At 42.3% G+C, this 22,802-nt stretch overlaps 1 protein-coding gene across 1 annotated transcript in view; it reads left to right on the top strand.

Moving 5' to 3' along the window:
• The window catches only part of esr2a (estrogen receptor 2a), a 43,206-nt gene that overhangs the window by 8,171 nt on the left and 12,233 nt on the right, over positions 1–22,802 (top strand). Inside the window, 2 exon segments of the mRNA XM_041865137.2 lie at positions 13,884–14,797; positions 15,247–15,413. Coding sequence (XP_041721071.1) covers positions 14,322–14,797; positions 15,247–15,413 — 643 coding nt within the window. The 5' untranslated portion in view covers positions 13,884–14,321.

Genomic DNA, 22,802 nt, shown 5'->3' with positions numbered 1-22,802 from the left:
GCTAAACAGATAAACAGGATGGGGTACTGTGTAAAGGAACAGTCCAGCAGGCATTAGCTGTGTAGCTGAGTGATCATAAGGTCCAGTGAACAGCACTAAGTAAGTCCGGGAGCAGATCGTAGGCTGCTAAAGCACAGGCGAGCAGGAGGCTGTTGATTGCGCGTGCTAGCGGGCCGAGGGTAGCAGATGGATCTTTGTGGTCGTCGCAACGGGAAGCCTGTTGAAACCACATCAGACGATTACGTCGGCAGACCAGACGTGATGGATCGGTGGGGCTCCGTGTCGACACTAGGAGGTCCCGTCCGGTTGACAGAGAGGTAGATAGCCGGGAGATGGGCCTGGCTCGAGGCTAGCTCAAGGCTAACTGGTACGCCAGGAAGTGGATATTAGCCAACAACAACAGCCATTCGGTTGCAGCTAGCCAGTTGCGATGGTCCGGTGTTAAGGTCCAGTGATTCAGTGATTCCGGCAGAAAATCCGATATGCTCTGGGTCGATAGCACGCTGTGCAGACTGGCCAATAATTGTCCAGGCTAGAGCTGGCTGGTAGGTAGTGCAGGCCACGGACAGTGGTGAAGACCGCTAACGGTGGCTAATAGCAAGTAGCTAGTTTGCTGGCTAGCTGGCTAGTTTCAGCCATAGGTTCTTGATAGAAATAATAGAATCCGTTCCACATTGGGTGAGGCGGGTTGCAGGAAGGTATATTTAGTTAAAGGATGGAAAGTGAGATAGAGAAATATATACGAATAAAAGACAAAAAAAACAGGCTATTTACACCAGGACACGACACAATACATGACCGCACTACTACGCCAAATAGTTTTAGACTGATTTGTAATAATATTTAAATCTGAAGGAAGTATGGTTTGAAATGAATCACAAAGGCATTGGGAAGTTCAGGAAAACATCAGGCAATAATTGTGTATGATCTTCTGTGTAGAAAAGAACATCATCATTGATGATTTTCTTTTTCCACTAGTCTGATTTACTGGCTGGTCCTGTCCACTCTGTTCTGAGGAAAACAGACGACACATACTGTATTTGCTCCTAAGAGTTTTATCTTTCAGTGATGGGGTCATAATATTTTGTAGCTTAAAAGTTAAAAAGTTAGAGCCACATTTCTAGGAAGAAAACAGAAACCGCTCTGTTTATTACAACCGCTACAGGAGGTTACTCACGTAACCCCGGTTCTATGAACCAAGTGCACATTTCTTTCCAGAGTTTCTCTCGCGACCCCATTTTCAAATCAGGTGACCCCACATGCAACACATAGTTTGGGAAACGCTGACTTACACTGTAGTTTGCCTTGCTATGCAATCCTATGTACTTATTTGACAGTATGCCGTTTTCAGAGAAAGCTCACTCAGATAAAACCTCAATAGTGGTGCGTCCATTGGTACGCTCTCTCAAAATGTTGCATCCAAGATGAAGCCTATACTGCAATAGGATGTGTGTGTAATCACCCCACTCCAATGTTGCACAAGGTTTGAAACCATGTAAACAAAAATATGTTATATGTAAACAAAAATATGTTATATCTTTCAGTGTATGAAATGTGTCTTGGACAGGGAATGTGCTCTTTATTCTAAGAGGATTGGGGTAATTTGAGATGAGAACTGGCTTGAATTGATTCCCCATCAACACTAAGTCAATATTTTCAATAGCCGTTTTGTTTCTCCCATTGATCTTTTATCATCAGTCATGTTCTGTTCTTTCAATGGCAAACCTAGTGAAACCTAATGGCAAACTTTCTCATCTTTGACATGTCATTGAGAATCAGCCAAGCCTATTTGGGGATCTTGGAAAACAGTCGAAATTCATAGGATTTATTGGTCTTATGTCATTTAGTTCGTAAATTAGACAAATGCCTTTGCTCTAGAAGGCATGTTGGACTATATGTGGGGGTGTCCTGTTTTTGTAAAAATACCCCCAAGGTCAAGTCTCCAACCATTACTTTTCAGTCTCTTTGAGTCAGCAAATGCCTGGTAAAAAAAAGGACGAGGTTTTGGCAGTGGTGGAAAAAGTACCCAATTGTCATTCTTGAGTGAAAGTAAAGATACCTTAAAAGGGCAGTGGTCCAAAGTACCCTGAGGGAAATGAAGTACTGTACATTTTTCGACTTCCTCAAAGAATCTCAGGGATAAGAGTGGAGTAGTCCTTTTCACCACTCCCCTGTAGTTTTACACACTGTAAAACTCAATGAGGCTGATGAGAGCCTCAGAAGCATGGATTCAATGTAAAGAATGCTCTGGCAAGTAACTATTGGCTCACCTCTTTCATTTCTAGGTACAGTTAGATGATTGTAATTTGATGGATGGATGTGCAACAAATGCAAACGTATAGTTGATTCGTAAAGAGGAGATTGAACCCTGGTCTCCGGTGGGAAGGCACATGTGCTTATTGCCAGCTCTGCTGTGACATTTGACGTTTTTATCTATCTATCCCCCCATGTCAATTTGGCTCGGAGTTGCTGGGTCTGTGCTAGCCTGCTGAGCTAAAACCTAGGCATTTGCTGGGAAAGCCAACACAAACGTTTGGGTTTCATAATTGTGCTATAATGTGTAGGAGCACAAGGCTGCGGTTTCTTGTATCTGTTGAATTGGCCAAGTAGTGGCATGATGGTATAAGGGGATGTTGGATGAGTGGGGGTGTTATACCATCAGGCATGTGGGATGAGGTGCCTGTTTTATGGTTGAATAGCCAGTGTGCACGAGTCTGTCCGTTAGGAATCCTCTGCCTTGCGCTTTAGAATGGGCTAATATGCAGCAAAGCTCTCCAAATAGGGAAATAAAGTGTGTTGGTTGGTTGGTCTTCTACAGATGGTGCTGGCCCGATATCTTATCCATACTCAGTAGGTTTAGTAGGTGGGAGTTGCTCTCTCACGCTTCATTGCCAGCTGTTTTCAGGACTGAGTAGTGGGGAGGCCGCTTTCAAGGCAAGGTCACTGCTTCAAACGAAACACCAAAACTCCCCCTTCATGTGCTCTCGCCCTGAAATAATAATTAAGGATGCAGAATGCTCTAGTAATTGTGCTTTCTGTTTAAGAATACTTGAAATTGGCTAAAAACACCAAGGTCAGTAATATCCCATCGAAACTTCAGTCGACTTGAATTAATAAAATAAAAAATTAATATTTGTATGACCGTATGAGATTTCTATATGTTTGTCCTCTGTTGCCTGTGTTTTGCAAGGGCCAAGTTCAAGTGTATGATTTGGATAATCTAGACCTGAGAAATCTAGACCAAAAGTTGTGGGGAACTGTGCTCAAAATATGTTCACTGCAATCTGAGAATTTCCAAAAGACAATAATAAGCCTGGGACTACATTAGAGCTGGGTAATATGGACAATAATCCATATCGCGATACATTTCCTGAATTGATGCGATAACGATAAATAGAATGATAAGTTTAACATTTAATGTGCACCAGTTTTTTTGTAATATACTTTAAACTACTACTACTAGTTCGATAGTTGTAGCCATCAATTGTCCCATTAACAATCACCCATATAAGCAAACATATTTCATTTCAAACTTCACATTTCTCTAGTATAGGCTACTTATCGTAATGAACAATATCAGCAAAATGCCTGGGACAAGTGACCATATGGTTGGTGTTGAACATTTTCGGTTTATCGTCCCAGCACTAGACTACATGTGGATTTATTCAAGACCAATGTATTATTCTAGACAGAGTACAATTTTCAATGTTGAAATAGCACAGCTAGACAATACACGGGCTCGTCTGTACTCAAGCTGGGACGGACAAGACTAAATGAAAAACAACTGTTGAACACCCTGAGACCGAGGGCAGCGAGCATACCCTGTTTGGTGGAAATTGGTGACCTGTGAGTCCTACTGCTCAGCAACAGTGGCATGAATCAGTGCATAAATGGACCAACACGACCACGTCTCCTCCTTGTCGCTAATCTCTTGTTCAATTTGTAGAGGATGTGGACTTACCGTGGAAGGCTTCCCACTGGGTAGAGTGCAAAAGCCCCTAACTGAAAGCATTCGTTTCACATTAATGGGGGTGGCATAATGGTTGAAGTATTTAATGTTGGAATAAGGAGAAATTGCTGGCAAAAAAAACCCAAAGGGGATAAAAGGCCACCACTTTACTAAAGAAAAGTTTAGAAATAAATACCTTGGGTCATACTTTTCCCATCAAGGCACTTCTGAAGAAAAACAAAGGGATAAACTTTTAGATTAAAAAGCCTTTATTTTCTTGCCATTTCATTAAACATGACAAACAAATGCCAATGCTTTTCGACATGGTGTCAGCCTTCATCAGGGCTTAAATGTTTTTATGCCCTGAAATGTTATAAACCGTATCAATCCACAATTGACTAGGACAAGAATATTCCGTGCCACCCAGCCAAATTGGAGTTGATGACAATACAAAGACCGTCAATAGCCTACACAACTTGAGATAACCGCATGCAGTATTAAGACATGGAACGTGTTGATTTGGCTCACCTCTTTCATTTCTTTCATTGAGTGGTCAAGCCCTCATTACACCTACAACTTATTCATTCTTCAGAACCCAGCCCTTTCGCACCACCGCCAGCTATTGCACCCATGATTCCTGCTGTGAAAATTGCTACAATATTTCGGACACACCCCTGGACCTACAGTATAGCGCTACCACCAGCGCTAAGATTTACCATTGCGTTAGGTTAGTTAAAATAAAGCCCTAGGAGTCCTATCTTGTTGTGAATAAGTGATTTGTTTTACATCACAGATAATTAAAGTAGCTAGCTAACCAGCTAATAGAGTTATTGACATTTGTTTACAGCCATGCTCTACCGATCCTACCCTCTTTCGCTAGCTGCCATAACTGGCTCATGCTTCCAAAATGTGATTGGATGGCTTCAGCTATGTTTACATGTTGGGCATTGGGATGTATACACGTTCCTAGCCTGTTGAAGTAGCAGTGAAAGTGTGCCATATAGCCTTTGCTAAGGGGAAACACTCAACAATGATTTACATTTAAGAATGATTAACCTCTCCTTGGAACTGTGTTCCCCAGCAACACATGGGTCATAAAAGGCTACAGACGCCTGCTACCTGAGCTCGCCTGAAACGTGTGTGTGTATACACCAATGTGTGTACGTCTTCTGTCACAGTACCTACATTTCTGACACACTATTTACACAACAGGCTGGTAGCAGCACAAGGTCAGCCTTACAGCATCACCCTTGTAGCAGTTTAGGGGTTACATGTTTTGCTCAAGGCCACAATGGCACTAGGGGATGGCACCAGCCCTGGGTATAGTATATTTCAACTACATAATCTAGCTGCGCTTGATTGAGCTTGCCTGGTTTGCCACTGTAAGGTGGTGGTAGTCAATCTTAGCTGAGACCTGAACACTTACATTAGCTCCACAAACAAATGCCTTGCCTTTATCTCAGCATGCTAACACAATATTGTGGTGTGCAGGAGACCAGTAAGACCAGCAACTATCTGGTTCACTCCCACCAGATTTTTCTACTAAATATGTTTTTGTAAAACTGGGGCCCCCTACCGGCCACGCTTAGTAGCTAGGGACGACCCTGTATGTATCTGTCTTATCTTTTTTCTATCTGTCCACTCATTGGGGTTAAGGTACGTGAATCTTCAAGTTCACTGCAGTTGGTTTATTTTGGCTGGCTTCCAATAAAAACTGCACTCACAGCACTGGACTGTCAATGTGACTTCTGCACCAAGCCAGTCCTGCCGTGTCACAATCAATCAATACACGAGAAGACCCAGTATTAATCAATTGCACATTTGACCGTTTTAGCACTCGTTTCATACTTTAAAAGCACTGTTCCCTACAACTCTAACCATGTCTATCAACTCGGTGTATGTGTTTGTGCATGTGCGTCTGTATGCAGGGTTGGGTAGGTTACTTTCTAAATGTAATCTGTTTACAGTTACTGTCCAAAATTGTAAATCAGTAACGCAACTTTTAGATTACACAAACTCAGTAATGTAATGTAATTACTTTAATTTACTTTCCCCTTGAGAGGCATTAGAAGACGACAAAAATAAATATTACCAATTGAACAACAGCTACTTCAGGATAAATCAATGTTAGAGTTTTACATAGCTGGCCATAAATGGATGTTGCATTTTACTTTAAAGGATGGTTATGTACGCTTCTTCTAACCCATCTCTTTCTACTACAGACAATATGATTAGGCTATATCTTTACATTAAAAACCAAAGTATTTTGCAGTCATTCCGATTAATTTATTACCCCTTGATCTTCAAGAATAGGACTTGGAAATATAGATTAGCCAACTTGTTTTACCTGAGCATAACCCCAAAACTATGGAATTATTAGCCTACTCTGTTGGTTATGATTTTGTTGTCATGGAGGACTGATTGGGCTCATTGCTTTGAGAAATGCTGCTCTCATAGAATTGCGTACTTTGAGCACTACTGAAAAATACTATTTGCATGTGAAAAATTTATGCCGTATGCTGCATTTGCTATAGGCCTATTGTTTACGTTGTTGTTGTTGACACTTTATCTAATTTGCAGCTGTTTAAGTCTATCAAAAGGGTGTGAGTTTGAGAATGTGTCCGTTAGGCCTATGGACATTTATTTTGGAATCCGCACGAATAAGATTGAGCAATAAAAGCCCCACTCGTGATCTTCTTAAATTAAACTTGTTTTTGACAGTATGGAGCACAATACCACAGAGGAGTTGGGAGGAACTCCCTCAATCTTTCATTCCAATGGCTGGGATCTGCACTATGCAGCTGTTAGGCATTTTTCACTGGCTGTCCATTGATCACAAAAACTATTCTTGATAGGCAGCTTATACTTCTTCAATTCAAGCATTATTGGGTTAAAATACACATATAGCCTACATTTGTGAACAGCCATCCACAACAACTAAAATCTGTAAGGTGCAAATAGTTAAATTACAGTGAAGCAGTGTGATTCACACCAATGCACTATGTAGATATCAACACTAGTGATATCCGTATTGCCCGTAGGCTACACCACTTCTGTCGTCCTTACCTCCAAGCGTTTATTCAAGTTGGATAATCTTTGGATGCTGACAGCAGTCGCACCATTGGAAGACACAGCTTGGGCTGTAGCCTAAAAAAGCCTATTCCTGTGTCATCATAGTGGTCTCTGACTTGTGGCCTCCACCATGCTTCACCGTAGGGATGGTGCCAGGTTTCCTCCAGACGTGATGCTTGGCATTCAGGCCAAAGAGTTCAATCTTGGTTTCATCAGACCAGAGAATCTTGTTTCTCATGGTCTGAGAGTCTTTCGGTGCCTTATGGGAAACTCCAAGCGGGCTGTCAAATGCCTTTCACTGAGGAGTGGCTTGCATCTGGCCACTCTACCATAAAGGCCTGATTGGTGGAGTGCTGCAGAAATAGTTGTCCTTCTGGAAGGTTCTCCCATCTCCACAGAGGAACTCAAGAGCTCTGTCAGAGTGACCATCGGGTTCTTGGTCACCTCCCTGACCAAGGCCTTTCTCCCCCGATTGCTCAGTTTGGCTGGGCGGCCAGCACTAGGAAGAGTCTTGGTGGTTCCAAACTTCTTCCATTTAAGAATGATGGAGGCCACTGTGTTGTTGGGGACCTTCAATGCTGTAGAAATGTTTTGGTACCGTTCCCCAGATCTGTGCCTCATCACAATCCTGTCTCGGAGCTCTATGGACAATTCCTTCCAACTCATGGCTTGTTTTTTGCTCTGACATGCACTGTCAACTGTGGGACATATTACAGACAGGTGTGTGCCTTTCCAAATCATGTCCAATCAATTGAATTCCAGTCAAGTTGTAGAAACCTCTCAAGGATGATCAATGGAAACAGGATGCACCTGAGCTCAATTTCGAGTCTCATAGCAAAGGGTCTGAATACTTAATTAAATAAGGTATTTCTGTTTTTTATTTTGTATATATTAGCAAAAATGTGTAACCTGTTTTCGCTTTGTCATTATGGGGTATTGTGTGTAGATTGATGGTTATTTTAGAATAAGGCTGTAACGTAACAAAATGTAGAAAAAGTAAAGGGGTCTGAATACTTTCCAAATGCACTGTATCTGCTTTTATCAGTATAAATGTCCATGTATCATTGTTCTGTCAATGGAACAAAGTAAAAATCAAACTTGATGTATGCTTCTTGATTAATTCATAATTTGAAATAATCCATAATGTTAGCAGTTGAAATTAAACAACACCACCGACAGTTTTGAGCAACAGTTATGACAAGTAACAACATACAGATAGTAACAGTCTCATTTCTGAGCAGTTATTCAACTAACTGTCACTGATGTTGTGCTGAATTTCTTGCATGTTGTATTCTGAATACTGGAAGGTTGTTGATAACGTAGGCACTGATTGCTGTCAACGCCAACCCAGGTGTACCTGAAAGACAAATGCTTGCACCAACGCATCAGTTATAATAGCCTAACATTCAGGAAAGTTCTCAAAGGAAAACCTGCGTCATATAGACACAATGCTGTGTTTTCCAGATGTCTTTTTTTTTTTAACGGGTGTATGTGTGAAGCTAACACGATTCATATCAAAAGTGCACATGACTGTGTTCTTTCATTTCCCTCACACAGACCTAGAGGCTCTCAACCCAGCATGACAGAGATATTGTCCTGTTAAATGATAGAAAATCGGCTGGTTAGGCTTCCTCTTGAATTTTAGTACTACAGGATAGGGTTGAGAAGGAAGTGAAGATTACCAGGGCCCATATTTAAGAAGTTAAACAGGGGGGACCTGATCCTTGATCAGCACTCCTACTCCAAGACGCTTTATGAATATGGGCCCAGAACATAAACTGGTACTGGTTTTATTCGGTGACGATATTAACGCACCCTTTATGGCAATGGTTCGGAGTTCTCCCAACTTTGCAAAGCACTCTCTGGAGGCTGGCTCCCATTTTGCACCATCTCCCCTGGTTGAAAGAAAGTAAAATCCAACATAAGAGTCTAGATCAGATAATATAACAATAACATCCATAGTTATGGACTTGCAAACAGAAGTTATCATACTGCCAATAACATTAGGGTAGAGCAAGGCAAATAGCTAGCTAAAGTTAGCTAGCTTAGTGTCTTTTGAGAAGGTCTGTTATTTATGCACTACTAGCTAGCTAGTTTGCTAGCTCCTTAGCTAACTGCTAGCTAGGAGTCCAATTAATGTTCAACATAGGAAGAACTCATTTGATATCAAATTATGTAGTTACATTTACCATGTGTATGTGACGTGAACCTCCATGAAGGCGACCAATGGCGACACTCGATCTGTCCCATTTTCTTGACTACCAGCGGAGCTAACTGGTAAATCAAGCTTTTGGCGAACCCCAGTCGGGAGGAGAGCGAAAACATCTCCCCCGAGAAAAGCCTTCAATGCAGTTATTTGCTGTTCTTTCAATTAAGTTATGCCCTCCAGTTCTGATATAACTGCTGCTATAGCAGAATCAACATCAACCTCCTCAAGATAAGCCAATGTTATGATTTTCAACTTCAGCACCCAGTACAGGTGCTCTCGTCATCAACTAAACCACCCCCACAGGTTAACAGAGGATGCTGATTGGTCCGGCCATACGGTGGACGGAAGGGAGGGGTTCAAACGGTTTGAATATGGTCGTGGCCAGGCTGTATCCGTGTAGCGAAACAGAATGCAAGATCAGAATGGTTTGTACAAGGCTAGGTAAAATATCCCTGGACTGTCCATATTTGAAATGTGTAACTAAATCAAGTGAATGGGGGGGATTGAGTTATTTATGCCAGAAGGGTGTGGGCTGGAATTAAACCCACGCTGGTACAATCGAACCCACACCGGTACAATCGAACCCACGCCGGTACAATCGAACCCACGCCGGTACAATCGAACCCACGCCGGTACAATATGCGCACTGAAGGCAGTGGCCCTAACTGCTAGACCACCCCAAGCCACATTTTAACTCAACTTTGACAGTTGATTCGTAACCTTAGGTTCGTTAGAAACCTTAAGATGTCCTCTTTTTAAATAATATATTTTGTGCTCCATTCCGTAGGCTACCTCACTATTCTCAATTTCATTGTGTCTTTACATCTAATATTATAGGCATATGTGTGCACTTAGTTTTGATAGGCTATAGTTTACGTGTAGCCTACTGCACAGCTGTATTTCGGATACGCTTGACACTTGTATATTGTAGCCTAGTGGAGAGCAATATATATATTGTGTTTAGCTATATAAAACAACGGTTGTTGATGTGTATTGCTGCATTTCAGAATTTTATTTTAACATAGGCCTAGCATTTGAACGAGCAAGAGAGAGGATGATTTTGATAGCAAGCCGTGATCAATGACTCGACTGCTCTCGCATGGAGAGAAAGAACTGCTCATTTTAAAGCAGCAGGAAAATTCTCTGCAACAAACGAGTGATCAAGTTAAGATCTGACATCTGTATCAGTTTATTACTTTGCATACTACCTTCTAATTCTTTACATTTTTTATTTGACTTTGTATTATTGATATTGATTATTGTACTGCAATATTGAGAGAGCTTGCACACAACATTTTGCTGCACCTTTTATACATGCTGTAAACTGTATGTGACAAATCAAATTTGATTAGATTTTTTTTTTATTCTGCATTTTGTGTCACAGTCAGTTGACGCACACATTCAAGGGATCGGCCTGAGCAAGGCGCTGCGAAGATTCACTGATCTACAAATCACCTTGCATCTCAAATTACTACTCGTGTGATCAAGATTAGCGAATCTGTGCAGCGCCTTTCTCTAACGGGCTGTATTTTGAGTATTTTACTAGGACAGACATTTTTTTCTATGACGTTGACTATCGTAGAAAGCCCAATCGATTGGCCAGTGGGGGGGATGTCAGCTTCTCTGGTGTGTAATTGAGTTCCTGTGTCTTCCTTTTACCTGGGGCGGTTGCTAAGGGACCCTCAATGAGTGACTCTGGCATGGGTGGCACTTTGATTCCAGGGCCTGCATTCATAAAGTGTCTCAGAGAAGGAGTGCAGATCAACGATCAGTTTAAACTTTTGGATCATAATGAACAAGATCACATGGACCGGGGGGACCTAATCCTTGGTCAGCACTCCTACTCTGAGATGCTTTATGAATACAGGCCCAGAATGACAGAGAACCATACAGTTCCACTTCCACTTCCTCTAAGAGCACAAGGACAGATGCAGAGCCTTAGTCTGACGCCATTAAAAGGTAATTTACAACCTTCACGAGTGCAGTCTCAGTGCTATGATGGGGTATAAAACCAGACTGAAGTGTTTCGTATACATTATTTCTCTTCAGGAAGGCAGTGAGACAGCTTTTTTTTTTTTTTTTGAGGAATGGGAGATTCGATATAGGCCGATTTTTTTAAATTTTTTTAAAAACATTTTCCGGGTCAAGGTTTGGCTTTTTCAAGAGAGGCTTTATTACTGCCACTTTTAGTGAGTTTGGTGCACATCCGGTGGATAGCGAGACATTTATTATGTTCAACATAGGAGGGCCAAGCACAGGAAGTAGCTCTTTTAGTAGTTTAGTTGGAATAGTGTCCAGTATGCAGCTTGACGGTTTAGAGGCCATTACTATTTTCAAGAGTCAAGAGATACAGGATTAAAAAACTTGAGTGTCTCCATTGTTCCTAGGACCTGGCAGTTCTGTGCAGACTCAGGACAACTAAGCTTTGGAGAAAAATGCAGATTCAAAGAGGAGTCCGTAATTTGCTTTCTAATGATCATGATCTTTTCATCAAAGAAGTTCATGAATTTATCACTGCTGAAGTGAAAGCTATCCTCTCTTGTTGAATGCTGCTTTTTAGTTACCTTTGCGACAGTATCAAAAATACATTTTTGGATTGTTCTTATTCTCCTCAATTAGGTTGGAAAAATAGGATGATCGAGCAGCAGTGAGGGCTCTTCGATATTGCACGGTACTGTCTTTCCAAGCTAGGCGGAAGACTACCAGTTTGGTGGAGCGGCATTTCCGTTCCAATTTTCTGGAAGCTTGCTTCAGGGCTCTGGTATTTTCTGTATAACAGGGTGCAAATTTCTTGTGACAAAAGTTTTTTTGTTTTTAGGGGTGCGACTGCATCTAGGGTATTATGCAAGGCTAAATTTAGATCCTCAGTTAGGTGGTTAACCGATTTTTGCACTTCGACATCCTTGGGTAGGTGGAGGGAGTCTGGAAGGGCATCTAGGAAGCTTTGGGTTGTCCGAGAATTTATAGCACAGCTTTTGATGATTCTCGGTTGGGGTCTGAGCAGATTATTTGTTGCGATTGCAAACGTAATAAGATGGTGGTCCGATAGTCTAGGATTATGAGGAAAAACATTTAGATCCACAATATTTATTCCACGGGACAAAACTAGATCCAGGGTATGACTGTGGCAATGAGTAGGTCCGGAGACATGTTGGACAAAACCCACTGAGTCGATGATGGCGCCGAAAGCCTTTTGCAGTAGGTCTGTGGACTTTTCCATGTGATTATTAAAGTCACCAAAAATTTGAATATTATCTGCCATGACTACAAGGTCCGATAGGAATTCATGACTAGAAGCTCAAAAGATGAAAATGCAGTTTTTGTTGTTGTTTTTTTACATTTAAATTTGCTGTCATTAATGTTAGCGATACCTCCGCCTTTGCGGAATGCGCGGGGGATATGGTCACTAGTGTAACCAGGAGGAGAGGCCTCATTTAACACAGTAAATTCATCAGGCTTAAGCCATGTTTCAGTCAGGCCAATCACATCAAGATTATGATCAGTGACTAGTTCATTGAGTATGACTGCCTTTGAAGTGTGGGATCTAACATTAAGTAGCCCTATTTTGAGATGTGAGATATCACAATCTCTTTCAATAATGGCAGGAATGGAGGAAGTCTTTATTCCAGTGAGATTACTAAAGCGAACCTCAACCTAGATTGAGGCACAGACACGGTCTCAATGGGGATAGCTGAGCTGACTACACTGACTGTGCTAGTGGCAGACTCCACTAAGCTGGCAGGCTGGTTAACAGCCTGCTGCCTGCACCCTATCTCATTGTGGAGCTAGAGGAGTTAGAGCCCTGTCTATGTTGATAGATAAGATGAGAGCACCCCTCCAGCTAGGATGGAGTCCGTCACTCATCAGCAGGCCAGGCTTGGTCCTGTTTGTGTGTGTCCCATAAAGAGGGCCAATTATCTACAAATTCAATCTTTTGTGAGGGGCTGAAAACAGTTTTCAACCAGCGATTGAGTTGTGAGACTCTGCTGTAGAGCTCATCAATCCCCTTAACTGGGAGGGGGTCAGAGACAATTACTTGATGTCGACACATCTTTCTAGCTGATTTACACACTGAAATCACCAGGCGGTGTCAGAGGAAGGCCCTCAAAATTGTCAAAGACTCCAGCCACCCTAGTCATAGACTTTTCTCTCTGCTACCGCACGGCAAGCGGTACCGGAGTGCCAAGTCTAGGTCCAAAAGACTTCTCAACAGCTTCTACCCCCAAGCCAAATGACTCCTGAACAACTAATCATGGCTACCCGGACTATTTGCACTGCCCCCCCACCCCATCCTTTTTACGCTGCTGCTACTCTGTTAATTATTTATGCATAGTCACTTTAACTTTACCCACATGTACATATTACTTCAACTACCTCAACTAGCCGGTGCCCCCGCACATTGACTCTGCACCGGTACCCCCCTGTATATATAGCCTCCCTAATGTTATTTTATTTTACTTCTGCTCTTTTTTTCTCAACACTTTTTTAGTTGTTGTTTTATTTTTACTTTTTTTGTTAAAAATAAATGCACTGTTGATTTGATTTGAAACTATGTTGCGCTTGGTGACCTCTGACTGTTTCATCCTAACATCATTGGTGCCGACGTGGATAACGTCTTTGTTTGACACAATCCTTTTCTCTCTTTCCCTACAGTTGGAATCCCCTGATATCGGAGACCCTGCAATTGTGTCCTTTTTTGATGTCGTCAGAGATCCATACATGGATGGATTGCTACTCCTCTTATGGATTTAGCGTCTCTTATCGATTCTGGAAAAAGTCCATGTCTGGTGATACAACCCCTGAAACCGTGTCCCATGCTGGTGATGCATTAGAGCCAGACCCACTTGTAGGCATCCTATAGTTGAGGCTCTTGCTAATAATCTCATAGACCTCTGCTAAAGCCTGCTTTGAGAGCTCCTACAGTTGCCAGCAACAGTGACCATAAGCACACGTCTAGGATCAGCTTTTCCTCCCCCAATCATAATCTCAATCATTAATGAAGGAAAAATTCACAACTGACCTTAAATCAGCTTCAAGAGACACTGTCATCCTCCTACTCCTCCAGGACTCCTGCGTTGGTGTCTCTCATTGATGTCACAATATAGAAGACTCCCTGGCCTGACTTCAGAGCTCCCGCAGTCGCCAATGGCTGCGTCTCCACTCCCAGAGCGCGATTCTGCGCCCCTTCTGCAGCTGCAGGAAGTGGACCCCAGCCGGGTGGGCCGCGGTGGCCGCATCCTCTCGCCCATCTTCAGCGCCCCATCCCCGCCGCTGCCCATGGAGGCCCACCCCATCTGCATCCCCTCCCCGTACACTGACATCGGGCACGACTTCAACCCCTTGTCCTTCTACAGCCCCACTCTGCTGAGCTACGGTGGGCCCGCCCTCCCTGACTGCCCGTCCGCTCGCCAGTCCCTCAGTCCCTCCTTCTTCTGGCCCCCCCATGCTCACGTGGGGCCTTCATTGGCTCTGCACCATCGGCCCCAGTCCCGCCCCCAGCAAGGCCAGCCAACCCGAGTGCCCTGGGTGGAGCTGTCGCCCCGGGACCACGCCCTATCTGAGAGCAGGTAGGAAGGAAACTGAGTTTAGGTAGGAAGGACACTGGGTTTCTTCACTCCTTGGAGGCTTTTGCTCCAGCTCAGCACTAACAAACCTGATTCTACTTATAAACTGGGCAAAAGCCCCCACACAATGCAGACCACCAACTGCTGCATTTCATTAGAACATGCAGAGCCTATTCTTTGCAGGTGTGAAGGGACTAGATAGGTGTGAGCCATTGCTCCATCTTGTTTCCGCTACAGAACAAGAATGAGATTCTATTCATATTGTTTCCGCCATATTGCTTTAACCTATCCAGTCCTATTAGATCTGTGATGGTGAGTGATTAAGGTCAGAAGGGAGGGGGGCACTTTGAAAGCCTTATTATAAAGTTTTACCCTTGTTTTGTATGGTTTTCAAAACATTATCATCAGTCATGTTGTCACTGTTGTCTGTATTCTCTCTGTGTGATGGACAGCAAGCCTCTGAGGAAGCGCTCGCAGGAGGGCGAGGAGACGGTCATCTCGCCGGAAGGGAAGGCTGAACTGCACTTCTGTGCCGTGTGTCACGACTACGCATCGGGCTACCACTACGGCGTGTGGTCCTGCGAGGGCTGCAAGGCTTTCTTCAAGAGGAGCATCCAAGGTAGTAAGGGCTCAGTGTTCCAGATCATGCACATACAGTGCCTTCAGAAAGTATTCATACCCCTTGACCCCACATTTTGTTATGTTACAGCCTGAATTCCAAATGGATTAAATATATTTTTTACACACAATACCCCATAATGACAAAGTGAAAACATGTTTTTAGAATTTTTGCAAATTTATAGAAAATGAAGTACAGAAATATCTCATTTACATAAGTATTCATACTCCTTTCCTATAACAGCTCAGGTGCATCCAATTTCCTTTGATCATCCTTGAGATGTCACTACAGCTTGATTGGAGTCCACCTGTGATTGTTTAGACATGATTTAGAAAGAAACACACCTGTATGGAAAAAAAAATGTATGCACTCACTAACTGTAAGTCGCTCTTGATAAGAGTGTCTGCTAAATGACAAAAATTTACAATGTCTATATAAGGTCCCAAATTTGACAGTGCAAGTCAGAGTAGAAACTATACCATGAAGTCCAAAGAACTGTCCTTAGATCTCCGAGATATAATTGTGATGAGGCATATATCTGTGGAAGGGTATAAAACAATTTCTCAAGTGTTGAACGTTTCCAAGAGCACAGTTGTCTCCATTATTGGGAAATTGAAAAAATATGGAACTACCCAGACTCTGCCTAGAGCTGGCCGTCCGACCAAACTGAGCAACCAGGCAATAATGACCTTGGTCAGGGAGGTGACCAAGAACCTAATGACCACTCTGGCAGAACTACAGATTTCCTTGGCTGAGATGGGAGACCCTGCCAGAAGGACAACAGGCTCTACAGCACTTCACCAGTCTGGGCTTTATGGGAGTGGCCACTTCTGAGAAAAAGGCACATGACAGCACGCCTGGAGTTTGCAAAATGACATGTGAAAGACTGAGATCATAAGGCAAAAGATGATGTGGTCTGACGAGACAAAAAATGAACTCTTTGGCTTGAATGAAAAGCGCTATGTCTGGAGAAAACCAGGCACAGCTCATCACCCCTCTAACACCATCCCTGCTGTGAAGCATGGTGGTGGCAGAATCATGCTATGGGGATGCTTTTCAGTGGCAGGGACTGGGAGACTGGTAAGGATAGACAGAACAATGAATGGAGCCAAATAAAGGGAAAACCTTGATGAGAACCTGCTTCAGAGTGCAAACGACCTTAGACTGGGGCAAAGATTTACGTTCCAGCAGAACAATGACCCCAAGCATACAGCCAAAGCAATGCTGGAATGGCTTCAGAACAAGAATGTGAAAGTCCTTGAGTGGCCCAGCCAAAGCCCAGACTTGAATCCTATTGAAAATCTGTGGAAAGACTTAACGATTGCTTTTCAGCGCCGCTCCCCATCTAACTTAACAGAGCTTGAGAAAATCTGCAAGGAAAAATGGGAGAAAATCCCCAAATCCAGATGTACAAAGCTGATACAGACATACCCAAGACGACTCAAAGCTGTAATCGCCGCCAAAGGTGCTTCTACAAAGTATTGACTCAGGGGTGTGAATACTTATGTAAATGAGATACTTCTGTATTTCATTTTAAAAGAAATTGCTACAAAATGTAAAAACATGTTTTCACTTTGTCATTATGGGGTATTATGTGTAAATGGGTGAGAATTTTATTTAATGAATTTTGAATTCGGGTTGTAACACAACAAAATGTGGAGTAAGTCAAGGGGTATGAATACTTTCTGAAGGCACTGTAGGGGGGAATTCTGACTCGAGTTAAACGTGTGTAAATGGAACGCAATTCCCTTTTTATGCACTTTTCTTTCAACCTGTATTCTGACCTTGAACTTATACATATCACATTTTCCACAGTGACATTTATGAAACGCTTGCCTTATAACCTTGCAGGGATGCAAATTGGAGACCCAAGCTATACGTTTCTGTAGCCATGAGCAAATGACAGTATAGCGCCAAACCTACCAAGTTGATTTATGATTTCTATAATGTTTTGTTTGTATCCCCAGACTTTTCACTGTATTTTTTAAAACAATTTGTATCGTGTTAAATATCAGCCATGATCAGTAGCCTTTCTTTCCTCTGTCTCGTTCGTGTGGTTGTTCCTGAGGATCGCTAGCAATTGTGGATCATGTTAGGCTAACGTATTACAAGTTGTGCAATAATTTGGGACATGTAGCCTATTTGAATCATTATGGAACGCAGACCATACGTGGCAGTTTAAACCTGGAGCCTGGTGCACTGTTCACGATGACTGGACCGTTGTCATCACAGTTCCATGATTAGTGAGGATTATTAGAGTAGATTTATAGGAGTACTGTTGTAAAATGTTCTCACCTTCCTATATTTCATGAATTGAACAATTGAATATGGCAACTTTCAGGATTAATCAAACCACTGTATTTTTGATTCACCAATATATTTTGTGCGTAAAGGTTTCCCCCAAAAATGTTATTCATAAATACTTTCCTAACACTAAATAATATAAAAGATCAGAGTAGTTTTTAAAATACCAATTGGTGCTGAAAAGCAGATGAATATTTGTGTATTTCGATGGCTTTCTTTCCACTTCTGGATTTATTGTCTCTTATTGATTCTGAAAAAAATCCACGTCCATGTCTGGAGACACAACCCCTGAAATATTCTGAACCGTTCTGTTCATATATTCTAGTGCAGGGGTAGGCAACCCTGTTCCTGGAGTTCTGTAGGTGCAGTGCATTCGGAAAGTATTCAGACCCCTTCCCCTTTTCCATATTTCGTTACGTTACAGCCTTATTCTAAAATTGATTAAATAAAACATTTTTCTTATCAATCTTCACACAATGCCCCATAATGATTAAGTATTCCGACCCTTTGCTATGAGACTCGAAATTGAGCTCAGGTACATCCTGTTTCCATTGATCATCCTTGAGATGTTTCTACAACTTGATTGGAGTCCACTTGTGGTAAATACAATTGATTGGACATGATTTGGAAAGGCACACACCTGTCTATATAAGGTCCCACAGTTGACCGTGCATGTCAGAGCAAAAACCAAGCCATGAGGTTGAAGGAATTGTCCGTAGAGCTCCGAGACAGGTGTCATGACTTGCCCTCATGGGTTGAGGATCAAACATGCTGGCTAGGCAAAGGTTTGAACACCCCCTTTCCTGGGGGCCAGTTTTATGACCGGTCGGAAATACCGTGCAGACTTTCTCTTCCTTGCCATGAAGTATTGGGAGAAAGGACCCCTTTGTTAACAAAGGAAGTCTTCCCGCCAAGACTCCAACATCCAAAAGTGGATAATGAAACAATATTCCTACTTAAAAGAATGTGGGAAATGGTTGGTGGGGACTTATAGAACAATCATGTCAAATGCGTTACTATGTTGTGATGTCATTAAAGACGGTGGAACAACATAACTATCTCTGGGGGGCTACACTTCCCAGTTATCAATTTGTTGTATAAAACAAATGATTTAGTATAATAATAGTTTTGTGAAGATAACAATGGGATTTTAGATGAGATTGTTTTCCATATAGATTTTTTCTCATCAGTGGCCACGCCCAGATGAGCACAAACATGATGGAATGCCCCTTTTACCCCGAGTGCATAAAAATACTTGTGACGAAATTCACCTCCGACCAGCAGACGTGAAGCGTGAGCTAAATGTTGCAAATGGTTGAATTTCTACCAGACCAGCAAGCCCCACGGCTTAAAATGGTTGAAACTCTACAGACCAGCAGACGTGAAGCGTGAGCTAAATGTTGTAAAATGGTTGAATTTCTACAAGACCAGAAAGCGTGAGATGAGCTGATTTAATGAGCCATTCGCAGTTTCACTGTACCGGCCGTGTGTACTTAGACTTGCATGGCTTAATCTTTGAGACAAGCATATGCTACTGGCAGGATCAACCAGGTACCATCCACAAGTTTGAAATGGAGAAATGCTGAAACTCTCAACCTCTACACGAGGTGAAGAAGAAGACAATGCACTAGACCTTATCATTTCAGTCTGCAGCTGGCATGTATAGTCGTCTAGAGAACTTGCACTAAAGACACGAGTTGGAAAGGACAATCCCTCTCCGACAACCGCGGGTACATCTGAAGTATCCATTCTAACCACGACTATGACCATAAACTCTACCAAGGACATTGAGATCTATGGTGGGCAAACCAGAGTCCTACATCATCAACTCAACTATCGAGGACAGCAACACGTAAATACAGTTGAAGTCGGAAGTTTACATACACCTTAGCCAAATACATCTAAACTCAGTTTTTCACAATTCCTGACATTTAATCCTAATAAAAATTCCCTGTCTTAGGTCAGTTAGGATCACCACTTTTATTTTAAGATTGTGAAATGTCAGAATAATAGTAGAGATAATTATTTATTTCAGCTTTTATTTATTTCATCACATTCCCATTGGGTCAGAAGTTTACATACACTCAATTAGTATTTGGTAGCATTGCCTTTAAATTGTTTAACTTGGGTCAAATGTTTCGTGTAGCCTTCCACAAGCTTCCCACAATAAGTTGGGTGAATTCTGGCCCATTCCTCATGACAGAGCTAGTTTAACTGAGTCATGTTTGTAGGCCTCCTTGCTCGAACACGCTTTTTCAGTTCTGCCCAGAAATGTTCTATAGGATTGAGGTCAGGGCTTTGTGATGGCCACTCCAATACCTTGACTTTGTTGTCCTTAAGCCATTTTGCCACAACTTTGGAAGTATGCTTGGGGTCATTGTCCATTTGGAAGACCCATTTGCGACCAAGCTTTAACTTCCTGACTGATGTCTTGAGATGTTGCTTCAATATATCCACATAATTTTCCTTCTTCATGATGCCATCTATTTTGTGAAGTGCACCAGTCCCTCCTGTAGCAAAGCACCCCCACAGCATGATGCTGCCACCCCCGTGCTTCATGGTTGGGATGGTGTTCTTCGGCTTGCAAGCCTACCCCCTTTTTCCTCCAAACATAACGATGGTCATTATGGCCAAACAGTTCTATTTTTGTTTAATCAGACCAGAGGACAATTCTCCAAAAAGTACGAACTTTGTCCCCATGTGCAGTTGCAAACCGTAGTCTGGCTTTTTTATTTGTGGTTTTGGAGCAGTGGCTTCTTCCTTGCTGAGCAGCCTTTCAGGTTATGTCGATGTAGGACTTGTTTTACTGTGGATATAGATACTTTTGTACCTGTTTCCTCCAGCATCTTCACAAGGTCCTTTGCTGTTGTTCTGGGATTGATTTGTACTTTTCGCACCAAAGTACGTTAATCTCTAGGAGACAGAACGCGTCTCCTTCCTGAGCGGTATGACGGCTACGTGGTCCCATGGTGTTTATACTTGTGTACTATTGTTTGTACAGATGAACACGGTACCTTCAGGCGTTTGGAAATTGCTCCGAAGGATGAACCTGACTTGTGGAGGTCTACCATTTTATTTATGAGGTCTTGGCTGATTTATTTTGATTTTCCCATGATGTCAAGCAAAGAGGCACTGAGTTTGAAGGTAGGCCTTGAAATACATCCACAGGTACACCTCCAATTGACTCAAATGATGTCAATTAGCCTATCAGAAGCTTCTAAAGCCATGACATAATTTTCTGGAATTTTCCAAGCTGTTTAAAAGGCACAGTCAACTTAGTGTATGTAAACTTCTGACCCACTGGAATTGTGATACAGTGAATTATAAGTGAAATAATCTGTCTGTAAACAATTCTTGGAAAAATTACTTGTGTCATGCACAAAGTAGATGTCCTAACCGACTTGCCAAAACTATAGTTTGTTAACAAGAAATGTGTGGAGTGGTTGAAAAACTAGTTTTAATGACTCCAACCTAAGTGTATGTAAACTTCCGACTTCAACTGTACATGTTGCATTTCTAATCCGAATGAGCGATTATTAGGGTGCATAAGTATTATGATTACTGTGAGCGTAGTTTCCAAAGTAACTACGATAGTTTAAATTAATGAATAGGACACACCCACAACCACAACTCTGCAGCATTAGTTAAGTGTCAACATGCATTAACTAGTCAAAGTCTTGATCGGAGACTCTGAGTAGAGTTAGATGTATGACTGCTTGGCTGGAACAAAAACCTGCACCCACAGTGGTCCTCACAGGGTAAGATTGCCCCCACCTACTCGAGATGAAGAGGGGGAAAGAGGGAACAAGTGAGGTTCTTCAATAGATCATTTCACATCAGAAATACCTGCCGCTTTTACAACTTATTTACCACTAATCATATAAGGTCATCAGTGAAAGCCATCACAGATAGCTTGTGTTGTCAATCCTGTTGGACATCTTTCTTCTGCTATCTTTGGGCCGGATTTACCAAGGCCAGGATTCAATCCGATCGCACTTTGTTGACAATGTGTCCTTTTAAAGGTAATGTTAAAGTGTTCGCAGAGACCGCATTCACTGTAAATGCTGCATGTTGGAAATGACCATTAAATGGCACGTTAGCAACAAAACGTGATCGGATTGAATCCCAGCCTAAGCATTTATCACCACAATATGCTGAAAAGGGAATAAATATTGAGGATAGAACAAAAGGGTAAGGCTACGTCATTGAGACTTATTAACACTGATGAAATTGTATATGCAATTGTCAGTTTTTGTCAGTCAAAGTTCTCAACTGGGACGAGCTGCATACATGAGAAGACTGACAATTTGTGCAATTTTGTCGGACAATAATTTCCATTGTACATCTTCCGGCAATTGGGAATTTTCAAATACAATATGACTGTGGCCTAAAACAAAGGTGTGTAAAAAGAATAAAGCATCAAGGTAAATGTAAATGAACACAGTTTTATGCTTTACATTTTTTATCCCTTTGTCCCTTCGGTGGAAACACTTATTAAATCTAGCCCTTTCTCTCTCAGTCAAGGACTATTCAATGTACTCTAGTACTGTAGTGTTTCTCAACTCCGGTCTTGGAGTACCCCCAAGGGTTGCTCATTTTTGTTCTATCCCAGCACTAGTGTGCCTGATTTAACCATTCAAGGTCTTGATGATCAGTTGACAACTAGTTAAATCAGGCGTGCTAGTGCTGGGCTAGAACACAATTGTGCACTGACTATGGGTTCCCTCAGGAATGTATTGGGACATGCTGCTCTATTTGTCCTCTCGTAATTGGGTCCAGATCCCTTTCTCAGGGGCCAAAGGTGAGAGCACATTGTTCACCCTCTGGGAATAGAGCTACTGGTTCCGGCTGTGGTGTGTGTGTGTGTGTGTGTGTGTGTGCATGAATCTCACATCTTAAAGGGATTAAAAGGAGACAAGCCAAAAAATGGTCTGCCGAGGTCCTCCCTCTGATCAAGATTGTAACTAAGATGATTGTGGGAAGAAAACAGCGTGTTTGGCTCATCCTTCGATTGGAACTTGGAACTGTCATTGCCACTGCCCTTTCAATCTGGTTTCACATCAAGGAATGTTCCTGGAACTATTC

This window comes from Coregonus clupeaformis, chromosome 36 (genome assembly GCF_020615455.1).
Source record: "Coregonus clupeaformis isolate EN_2021a chromosome 36, ASM2061545v1, whole genome shotgun sequence".
NCBI classification, from domain to species: Eukaryota; Metazoa; Chordata; class Actinopteri; order Salmoniformes; family Salmonidae; genus Coregonus; species Coregonus clupeaformis.
The sequence above is the reverse complement of the archived record's forward strand: the minus strand, read 5'-3'. Positions and strand labels throughout refer to the sequence as shown.